Source organism: Rattus norvegicus, chromosome 4, assembly GCF_021556685.1.
Source record: "Rattus norvegicus strain SHRSP/BbbUtx chromosome 4, alternate assembly SHRSP_T2T, whole genome shotgun sequence".
Classification (NCBI taxonomy): Eukaryota; Metazoa; Chordata; class Mammalia; order Rodentia; family Muridae; genus Rattus; species Rattus norvegicus.
The window spans coordinates 177,099,618-177,111,331 of NC_141537.1; the positions used below are offsets into that span (position 1 = coordinate 177,099,618).

An 11,714-nucleotide genomic window follows, 5' to 3' on the forward strand; every position below is an offset into this window, starting at 1 on the left:
AAGTCTCAGCCTCAGAGGGTGTTAGCAGTTAAAGTAAGGGCATTAATTGGTAAATAATGGGATCCAATGAGTTGGGATGGGATGTGTGGGAGGACCCTGTTAAAGTTCAGAATTTTGAATTTTCAGATTCTCAAGGGTTTACCCCATTTGACAAAGTAGTACCCTCAGCCCCACCCCTTGAAATAATGCCCTTTTCACATGAGGAAATTAATCCCTCAGTGTCTGATAAACCAGCAGTGACTTTTGCTGAGGGAAATGCCAGACAAGACAATATTGATGTTTCTCAAAGCCCACCAATGGTTTCTTCTAGACCCATAACCAGACTCAAGGCAAAACAGCCCCTAGAGGGGAGGAGGGCAAGATGGTGGCTGGTGAGTTGCCTTCCTAAGCTCACCTTAAAACATGCTCATGTTTTCAACAAATTTATCTCTTTTGTAAACCTATAAGCAACAGGGAACCCACTCAGATCTACCTCTCATGGACAGACAGACTCCATCCAGATAAGTACATCTGCCAACCAATAGCCTGAGTTCCTACCTGTGACCTACTCCAGGGTGGGATTCCCCTCCTGTTCCTGGGATTGGGACTCCCCTCATCCCAGCCACCAAGAACTAAGGGTTTCAAATGTACATATAGGAATTAACCTACTTAACTTCATTCTCTACCTCTAGTATATCTATATAGTCTCTGTATGTGTGTGTGTGTGTGTGCATGTGTGTTTGTGTGTGAATGTGCATGTGTGTGTATGTGTGTGAGTGTGCATGTGTGTGTATGTGTGTGAGTGTGCATGTGTGTGTATGTGTGTGTGTGAGTGTAGGTGTGTGTGTGTGTGTGAGTGTGTACTTCAGTATCTTTTCAAGACTGGCCATTTACTCAAAAATCTACATCCAGGAGACCTTCAAAGAAGCAACCCACAGATACTCCAATCTACTCTCACAGACACAGATGCTTCTACTGGACCCATTCATTCTCTCTACAGATGGTTCCACAGACCCTGGACAACAAGGAAAAAGCCAGCTGTCCTAAGACTAGAGCCATTTTCTTAGGCTTCTCAGAGGCATGTAGCCCCAAAGTAGGCAGGACATAGCTAAAGATCGAAGTGATCCTATTCCTGCTTCACTACTGTCCTGGTCTAGTTTTTCCTTTTTACAATTAAACTAAAGGGGACGATTGTTAGCATTCCTTCTAGGCTCTGCCCCTCAGTTACCTGGCAGCTGAGTTTAACTTTTGTATTGCCTTGCTATGCCCTCAAATAATGGTGCAAAGATATGGAGAGAGGTAAATTATTGACCAAGATGGCAGGTTGCTGGCAAAACTGCCAGCAGAATGCCCAGCAAATGCTATTTTCACTAACCAGTGTGGATTACTTTCTCGCATAATTGTCTCTACATAAGACTTTTCCTTAAGTTACCTGTCATAGAGACTGGTGATGTAAATAGTTAATAATTTTCTTTTAATGAGATTTTTTAACCTTTAGTCTGTAATCCATTAAGTTCACAGAATTTAGTGTTTTTCATGAAATTAAAGTTGTACATAAACTTGGATGAGAATTATTTTCAATAATAATTAACCTGGTGTTAGCACTTCTGCAAAGGAAGGGGCAGTAGTGACATGAGCAGTCACAAATATTTCACCATTAGAAGTATAAATAGCGTTATATGACATTGTGGTTGTTGTAAATATTTCAAAGTATCATGGAGGCAATAACTACTTAAAAATCAGATCTAGATAATATTCACCTTGTTGGTTAAAAGCACAAATCTTCCTGTCTAATGGGCTGTTTCAATGTTCTGACAATTTTATCTGATGTAACTAGCTTCCTCTTTGCCTATATAGTTTAATTCTGTGCAACTGAATATTATCCTGAAGTATCAGTGGGTTTTCATGATGAGTCCTTGAGCATAGAAAGATTAATATCTACTTCTAACCCTATACCGGCACTCTGCCATCTGAGTTATAAAAGACATACCACAAGCCCCGGTCTTTACTCATTTCTCATTCCTGTGTAGCAATGACTTCCATCTTGCCATAAAACTGGGCTAACTCCATCTCCACAGAAATGATTTGATGTTTTGCCCTCCACAATTTCCTTCCATATTCACCTGTCCATGTCTCTTCTCCTAGAAAACCTTTACTCCTTCCAGAAACTTCCTTCCCTAGCACAGTGTGTCTGGTAGAACCTTGGAAAGTCAGCGGACCATATTTGCTGAACCTAACTGATAGAACACTAGCAGAATCTGTGAAAGGTCTGTGTGAGGCATTCATCCTAACTCCACTGAAAGCCTAGAACCCCGGTGGAATGGGAAGCAATAAGGAGCTTGCCCCAGAAGACAGAATGGAGCATCCTCTTAGTGTGGGTGAGCTTCTGCTCAATCCTAAATTTCCTTTCCATTTTTATTAAACACATTAAAAGCAATTAAAGGGATGGCAGGATTCATATTGGAGAGGCAGGTGATCTTCCTGAGATGGTTTCACCATGAAGAGTACACATGGGGGTACCCATGACTCCAGCCTCATATGTAGCAGAGGATGGCCTTGTCAGGCAACAATGGGAGGAGAGGCCCTGGGTCCTGTGAAGGCTCCATGCCCCAGTGTAGGGGAATGCCAGGGTGGGGAGGAGAGGAGGAGAGGGTGGGTGGGCAAGGGAGCACCCTCATAGAAGCAGTGGGAGGGGGTATGAGACAGGGGTTTCCCGTAAGGGATACCAGGTAAGGGGATAACATTTGAAATGTAAACTGAGATGGATGAACCCTTCTAGGCAAGGCTGAAGAGACTACATTTTCAGAAAGTTTTCTGCTATTAATATTATGTATATAATGTATGTATATGTATATGTCACTAGGTATATAGCACGCCCTATTGGACAGATTTCAGCAGATTGACAAAGGTGTTCTGTCTTATAGTGATGCTATAGAGACAAATAGATGATTTCTTAATTCTTAATGATGACCCTATAAGAATTCCTAAAATTATTAAGCCCTTTAAAACAGGACTACTATTAAACTCTCTCTGATATAAAAATTGCAGTGAAAATTCTGCCAATCTTCAAGTATCATGAGTTAATTGCTTCTGAATTGGAAAGCAGGAATTTACAACTTACGACATATTGCAAGACATTATAAAGCTAATGACAGATAATGAATGTCTAGTCTTAATGGGAACACATTTAAGTGTCTCTATTGTAAACTTCTTGTTCAATTTATGGCTTGAATTTATCTTTGAGCTTGTAATGAATTTTTCTAAAAACTAAAATATACTTGGAAAAATATGTAATTTATTCCTCTAGAAAGGTACAAAAGGAAACTCTATGAATGATTACATTGAATGGCATTATTACATCAGAGCAGCAAGAGTGAACAAGACAAATACAGAGGCAGATGCTTGAAACCAAACATTGAACTGCGAATGGAGTCCTCAATGGAGGAGTTAGAGAAAGGACTGAAGGAGGTGAAGGGATTTGCAACCCCTTAGGAAGAACAATATCAACCAACCAAACACCCCAGAACTTCCAGGGACTAAACCACTAACCAAAGAGGACACATGGAGCAACCCATGGTTCCAGCCACATATGTAACGGAGAATGGCCTTGTCAGGTAACAATGGGAGGAGAGGCTCTTGGTCCTGTGAAGGCTTGATGCCCCAGTATAGGGGAATGCCAGGGTGGGGAGGAGAGAGGGAGTGGGTGGGTGGGCTGGGGAGCACCCTCATAGAAGCAGGGGGAGGGGGGATCATCAGACAGGGGGGTCTCAGACAGGGGTTTTCCATAGCGAAAACCAGGTAAGGGGATAACATTTGAAATGTAAATAAGGAAAATATCCAATAAAACAAACTTGTAACAGAAAAAGAATACAATAAAATACAAAGGGAAAGTCTTTACCACTCTTTGACTTATCAAATGACAGAAGTAGATATTAATAGTCTATCTTCTACTTATCATAAAAAGGTACAATGTCAGTGTATGTTGTACAAATTAGGTGCCGTCATAAGGATATTTACATAAGTGGCTACTTCACTACCAAATTTTATATATGTATTTTTATTTTATATATATTTATAAATATTTTATATTTATTTTATTTATCTATAAAATAAATATATATGTGTGTAAATAAATATAAATTTAACTCACCTATCTCAAAGCTCCCATTGATGAATCCAACTATAGCTGTGGGGATACCGAATTGTCTCTCTATTTGTGTGAGCATGGAACTCATGAAAGTTCCTGATAGCGATTTGGATACATATGCACATGTTAATGCCATCAGAAACACCTAAAAAGAAACAATGTTTAAGGAAAAAAAGAAAACTTTGATTTCTGATTATGTATCTGTCATCTACTGGCAAAACTGCCATCTATAAGATGGATGACTGTGTCCAACATAAACATCCCTTGAATATCCAAGAAACTTTACGTGTAATCTCTCCTCCACCATGCTATCCTCGCTCTGGCCATGCAGTTAGAATGACAGGTAAGCAGTTGTGTTGTTGATAGGTATGGCTTTGATCTTTTATCAGTGTGCCTTATTCATACAGAAAGACATGGAGTTGTGACATGGACTTGTTCTATGTAAGACACAGCTATTGGTTTGCTTCAGCACTACACTGTTACCTGTAGGACACATGCTGTCCAGTTAAGGAAGGGGAGGAAGAGAACCCAGAATTACACCAAGGCATTGGGTCGGCAGCAAGCCTACTATGTTCTCTAAGCAGGAATGACAGGTCTCTGGAGGTCCTGGGCCAGTTTATCACTTTGTCCTCTTTCTCTGCATTCTTTTAGACAGCATAGCTGTGTACAGTTAAGAATCCTCATTACCTGCCGATGAATGATAACTCACCTTGAATGATGTAACTAATAACTAATAATTCACCTACAACTCACCTTGAGTGATGTAGTGAATTAGCTTCCTGGTTTCCTCAACTTAGTGTCCATTTGTCATCAACCAGCTACTGGAATTTCTGTACTATCTCACCCAAAATTATATGCATATAATACTGTATTGGATTACTATTTCTTACTTGTAAACCTATTGTCACAAGAACCAAATAATTTGAATAAACTTAAGTAGAAACACATGCAAAAAAAACTGAAAAAAGTGAATACCAAGTTCAGTATGGTTCAAAGTATACATTTTTGACTTCTAATTCCAAATTCCATTGGCAGTGATGTTCTTTTCTCTCCCTGTAAATCTTTAAGAGGACATGAATTTAATTTAATTTTTAACTTTCCCATGAATTTTATAATTCAGCTCTTATATTTAAAGAAAAATCTATCAAAATTAAGAATCTTAATTGAGAGAGCACTTGTTTTACTTACGTTTTGCAGAAGAAAGCAAGCCCATGACTTCTCAGAAAGTAAAAGATATCAGTGGCCATGCTCATCCAGACCCAGTGCTACCTAACACCAGTATTTATAAAGCTAACCCTACTGACGTTTTACCTCAGCACTCTAGAGTCTGCAGCAAACCCCTTCAGAGCAGACTTTTCAGGCTTACTAGATAAGTTTTTTTTTTCTCGTAATTTCTTTGTGTGTGTGTGCCGTGCGTGTGTGTGTGTGTGTGTGTGTGTGTGTGTGTGTAGGTGTGCATGCAGGATGAGTTCATGTTTGCGTATGTACATAGGGAGACCAGAAGACAATCTCAGGTATAATTCCTCAAGCTTTGTACTTTTTTATTTGTTTCAGCAAGGACTCTCACCAGCCTGGAATTCACCTAGGAGGCAAGGCTGGCTCTTCAGTGAGTGTTGTATATTTATCAGCCCGACTCCTACCTCCTCACCCTGGAATCAAAGTTATGTGACTCCACACATAGGAATAGTTTCCATGTAGGTGTTGTGGCCTGAACTCAGACCCTCCAGCCTCCATTATCAATCAAGGTAGCTCCCCAGGCCCCTTAGGAAATTTCCCTTCATTTTCTTTTAGAAAGTTTATTAAATTTGCTGTTTTCTAATTTCATACATAGATGATATGCTCTGATTATCCATTGCCTCCTCTCCTCTCCCCCTCTCTTCCCTATCAACACCCTTATTCCTAGCTGTCTTTTTCTAAGGTTCATGAATTTTGCTTTACATTTCTTTTGACCCATGTAGCTTAACCAGGACCTTCTCTGTAAACATTGGGTTAGAACCAAATATTTGTGTCTGGTGAGGTCGCCAATATATGTATAACTGAAGGCCGTAAAGGTCATAATTTTTCCTCTCCTGGAAAACTTTTCCTATCATATTTATAAATTTAAGCAGCAGGAGTTTCAGTATGGTATTGTATATCTTTTGACCACTCTAACATTCTAGATAGTTCTAAATTCAAGGATGGAGGGAAATCTGATTGGTTTTAAGTAGTTGCGTCTAACTTCTGTCTTTTAAAAGAATTGTTTTAGCATTTTCCATAACACCAATATAATAACATAAAATGAGCTTTTTATAGGTAAATTGTATAATTGAGTAAAATGAACTTTTAATACAATAACTTATAAGGAACATCTTAGAGAGGAACGTTTGCAGGACTCTCTAAAACTAGACAGATACTCAAAATTCCTGGGTTAATATAAGTCCTCATTTTGTGATGTAAAAATGACTTTGGAGCTATGAGAATAATAATTGTATCTAAAATACTGAAAACCAACAAAAAATACAGCTAAAAGAATAAGCAATTTTCTTACAAAAGAATGATTGTTGTATTGCCAAACCTTGAAGAAAATATTTATCCTTCTCATTGATTCATAAAGTCTTTGCATATTAATAGAGTTCTTCTGCAGGGAACTGTTTCCTATATGTGACCTCTGACCTTCTATTGGGAACCCCTAAAGGCTGAGTATTAGTTTGACCTCTAATCTCAGACTAAGTTCTAGCAGAACATAATACATAACAAAAATATTAAAGCACATTCTTCTTTAATACCTTCTAAAGCTCTTTAACTTTTCTGGATGAATAATCCTGGTTTGATATCCCTAATATTAAATCAATTTCTTTAAGTCAAGAAATTAACAACACATCTATTAAAATGGTTTTCCTCTTGGAAAACTTCATGTAAACCGGATAATATTATAGTCACTTCCAGTGCTCGCTTAAAAAGACTTCCGTGAGTATACACATGCGTACATAGAAACAATCTATACCTTGATCTTGGCAAAGCATCCGGCCCCATGGGTTGCAGCCCCCTTTTCAAGGTCTCCCATGTTGATCTTCTGACTCCTTAATGATGTCTCTACTTTAAAATTCCACTGCTAACTTTTCAAAAAAAGAGAAAGCAGCTAAATTATTTACTGAAATGTGATTTTTTCAATTCTGACACTGAACTAGTTTTTTTTTTAATTTTCTCTCATGCATTACATCCCAACAACAGTGTTCCCTCCCTCCACTCTTCACAGTCCATCTCCTCAACCTCCCTTCTCTGATAGATGATCCATTCCTCTTCATTTCCCTTCAAAAAAAGCAGTGCTGCCCCATCCTCCACCCCAGAGGTATCAACACAGTGTGATGTAATAAGTTACAATCAAACTAGAAACAGATCCTTACATCAGGGCTTACTCAGTATGGGGACAGTTGTTAAATTATTTACTGAACTGTAACAAATAATTCGTTAAAAAACAAAGCAAAGCAAAACTAGGTAAGTTTCAGTAGGTAAGATATCCTAGTCAAGGTTTCTATTGCTGTGATAAAACACAAGAACCAAAAGCAACTTGGTGGGGACAAGGCTTGTTTTACAGTTCAATACCACAGTTCATTACTGAGGGAAGTCAGGTCAGAAATTCAAAGCAGGAACCTGGATACAGGAGCCAATTCAGAGACCATGAAGGAATAGAATACTGCTTATCTCTTTGCTCCTAATGACTTGCTCAGCCTACTTCTTCCAGGACTTCCAGATTCCAGGACTTCCTGCCTAGGGATGATTCCCTCCACAGTGAGTTGGGTCCTCACATCAATCATCAATCAAGAAAAGGCCACAGAGGTTACATTGGTCTGCAAATGACTCTAGTCTGTGTCAAGTTGATGTCAAACCGTGCAGCGCAACTGTGAGTGTGGTTCAATGGGTAAAGTGTTTAATTCCTAATTTTGAAGAGGTGAGTTCGAATTCTTTGCATCCAAGTGAAAATCTGGGCTTCCCTGTACCTGCCTTAAGTACAACATCGGGAGGGCATGCCATCCCATTTCTGCTTTCTGTCTTGGGTTTGAAAGACCCCAGCTTAGCAGCAGTAACGCCATTTTGCAAGGCTGTACTTAAGATGACTGGTTCAGAGAAAGGTTAAAACACTGAGTACAAAGCGGCTGCCAAGCAGGATGTGTTTGGTTGAAGGCCTGGCAACAGGACGACTGCGGTTGAGCACCTGACAATGAGAAAAGCCCCGGGAGAGGTCCCACACCCTGGTGGGGGGCTGAGTCAGCCATTATGTTCCAAGAAGGTAGCTAGGAAACTTGCCCCGGGGCTGAACCCTTGGGGGGCCGAGTCAGCCTTATGTTCCAGAAAGGTAGCTAGGAAACTTGCCCCCAGGCTGAACCCTTGGGGGGCCGAGTCAGTCGTTATGTTTCAGGAAGGTAGCTAGGAAACTTGCCCCCGGGCTGAACCCTTGCCACATTAGAATCCACCAATTATATCCCTGTAACCATGCATCTGCTTCTGTATGCTTGCTTCTGCTCCCCAAAATCCTATAAAAAGCCCATCCTTGGTTCCGTGGGGCGCGCCAGTCCCCCGAGTGACTGAAGCGCCCACAGGTGCCTGTGCCTGTGTATCCCGACAATAAACCAAATCCTCTTGCTGATTGCATCCTGTGGTGTCTCGGTCTGGTCATTAGAGTTGGAGGGTCTCCATCCCGAGGGAAAGTTCTCCCTGAGAGCTTTTCATTTGGTGCGTTGGCCGGGAAAGGAGATCCTCCACCCAGGGACCACCGACCACCCACTGGGAGGTAAGCCGGCCGGCGTCTGTCTGATTCTGTCTCGTTCTGCCCTATTCTGTCTGTTCTGTGAGCACTCAGCCGGGTCTGTTCTGTGGGCGCTCAGCTGGGTCTGTTCTGTGGGCGCTCAGCCGGGTCTGTTCTGTGGGCGCTCAGCCGGGTCTGTTCTGTGGGCGCTCAGCCGGGTCTGTTCTGTGGGCGCTCAGCCGGGTCTGTTCTGTGGGCGCTCAGCCGGGTCTGTTCTGTGGGCGCTCAGCCGGGTCTGTTCTGTGGGCGCTCAGCCGGGTCTGTTCTGTGGGCGCTCAGCCGGGTCTGTTCTGTGGGCGCTCAGCCGGGTCTGTTCTGTGGGCGCTCAGCCGGGTCTGTTCTGTGGGCGCTCAGCCGGGTCTGTTCTGTGGGCGCTCAGCCGGGTCTGTTCTGTGGGCGCTCAGCCGGGTCTGTTCTGTGAGCGCTCAGCCAGGTTGTTTGGAATTTGGGCGGGACGAAGAAGGAGCTGACGAGCTCAGACTTCTCGTCCCGCAGCCCTGGAAGACATTCCAAGGGTGTTAGGGGCCCGACTTTTCGGGGCTCAATCTGGGACTCTGGTTAGAGGAGAAGGATCCGGTCTAACGGCACCTCTGTCTGTATTTTTGGCTTTCAGAGGGCCCCGGACCTTTGCCACCTCCATCTGACTTTTTGCTTTCAGTTTGGTACCAAAGCCGTGCAGCACGCCTGTCTGTTGTTTGTTTGACTGTTGGTGTTGTTTGTTTTCTCTGTGTTCTAATCTTCCTTAGAACTAACATGGGACAGTCCCTAACAACACCCCTAAGTCTCACTCTTGATCATTGGAAAGACGTCCACGACCGGGCACACAACCAGTCCGTCGAGGTTAAAAAAAAGGAAATGGCAGACTCTCTACACATCCGAGTGGCCCACTTTCGGAGCGGGATGGCCAGTGAATGACACATTTAATAAGATCATTATTTTACAGGTTAAAGATCGGGTCGTCCACGGACATCCTGACCAGGTTCCTTATATTATCACTTGAGAGAGTCTCGCCTTAAACCACCCCCCCTGGGCGGAACCCTTCGTGGACCCAAATTGGCATCCCCTCAACCCCTAGCCTGTCCCCTCGGCCCCGCCCGGTCCGCCGGCCACGTCTTCCTCTCTCTACCTTTGTGAAATCAGAGCCTTCTAAGAAACCTGTCCTCCCGGCAGACCCAAACTCCCCTCTCATAGATCTTCTCTCTGACAGGCCTGGCTAAAACGGAGGAGGCAGAGCCGCCGGCCAGATCAGTTGCCGGGCCACAGTCTGATAAGGGTTTCTCCCCTGTCGCAGGGAGATTGCGCAATAAGCGCGAGGTGATGCCAGATACAACCTCCCAGGCTTTCCCACTTAGACAGGGAACCAGTGGCCAGACCCAATACTGGCCGTTTTCAGCAGCTGACATTTACAATTGGAAACAAAACAACCCTTCTTTCTCCAAAGATCCGGTGGCACTCACCGACCTAATAGAATCTGTTTTACTTACCCACCAGCCTACTTGGGATGACTACCAACAGCTCTTACAGGCCCTCTTAACCTCAAAAAAAAAAAAAAAAGAGTGTTCCTAGAGGCCAGAAAGCATGTTCTGGGAGATGATGGGCGTCCCACCCAGCTGCCTGAGAAAATTGATGCTGCATTCCCACTTAAGAGACCAAACTGGGATTTTAATACAGCTGAAGGTAAGGGACACCTACGCCTTTATTGCCAGTTGCTTCTAGCGGGTCTCCGAGGGGCTATACGACGCCCTACTAATTTGGCTCAGGTAAAACAGGTATTACAGGAAGCAGGGGAAACTCCCTCCGCCTTTCTAGAGAGACTTAAGGAGGCCTACCGTATGTACACTCCCTATGACCCAGATGACCCAGGACAAATGATGAGTGTCTCTATGTCCTTCATCTGGCAGGCTGCTCCAGATATCAGGACTAAGTTACAGAGGTTAGAAAATTTGCAGGGCTATACATTACAGGATTTACTTAAAGAAGCTGAAAAAAAAAAAAAAAGAAGATAGAGTTCGCAGAGAGAGGGAAGAGAGAGAATTGAGTCGAATCTTGGCCGCTGTAGTTCAGGGCCAAGAAAGGAAGGGAGATAGGGGGGAGCTCGAAAGGGGCTGAAGCTGGATAAAGATCAATGTGCCTATTACAAAGAGAAAGGGCACTGGGCCAGAGAGTGCCCCAAGAAGCCTGGCGGACCCCGAAAGCCTCGACCACGAACCTCCCTCTTGGCTCTAGATAAAGATTAGGGAGGTCAGGGCCAGGAGCCCCCACCCCGAGCCCAGGGTAACGCTTAAAGTTGGGGGGCAGCCGGTTACTTTCCTGGTAGACACAGGAGCCCAGCATTCAGTCCTCACCCGAGCTTCAGGACAACTCAGCGACCGGACGGCCTGGGTACAAAGAGCTACTGGTGAGAAACAATACCGATGGACTACGGACCGCCAGGTTCAGCTGGCTACCGGTAAGGTGACCCATTCCTTCTTACATGTTCCGGACTGCCCGTACCCTCTGCTGGGCCGTGACCTGCTCACCAAACTAAAAGCACAAATTCATTTTGAGGAAGGAGGGGCCCGAATAACTGGCCCCCATGGAACTCCCCTTCAAGTTCTAACCCTACAATTAAAAGATGAATATAGACTATATGAACCGGGACAGGACAAGCCACAATCCCTAGAAATAGACACTTGGGTCACGAATTTTCCACTGGCTTGGGCAGAGACTGGTGGGATGGGGTTGGCGCTCCAACAGCCCCCCCTTAATTATACAGTTAAAGGCCACTACAACTCCAGTCTCCATAAAACAATACCCCCTGTCACA

At 43.5% G+C, this 11,714-nt stretch overlaps 1 protein-coding gene across 8 annotated transcripts in view; it reads right to left on the reverse strand.

The window, feature by feature from the left end:
- Positions 1–11,410, reverse strand: part of Slco1a8 (solute carrier organic anion transporter family, member 1a8) — a 43,642-nt gene extending 32,232 nt beyond the window's left edge. The window contains exons 1-4 of one of the 8 annotated variants that reach the window (NM_030837.2): positions 11,255–11,291; positions 10,394–10,444; positions 7,110–7,221; positions 4,130–4,271 (exon numbers count right to left, since the gene is read on the reverse strand). In NM_030837.2, the coding sequence (NP_110464.2) occupies positions 4,130–4,271; positions 7,110–7,169 (202 nt within the window). In that variant the 5' untranslated portion in view covers positions 7,170–7,221; positions 10,394–10,444; positions 11,255–11,291. Of the gene's footprint in view, positions 1–4,129; positions 4,272–5,314; positions 5,413–7,109; positions 7,292–10,393; positions 10,446–11,215 lie in introns of those variants that run through there. The other 7 variants (XM_087659394.1, XM_087659397.1, XM_087659395.1 and 4 more) reach the window with 7 other exon arrangements.
- Positions 11,411–11,714: the final 304 nt, after the last annotated feature.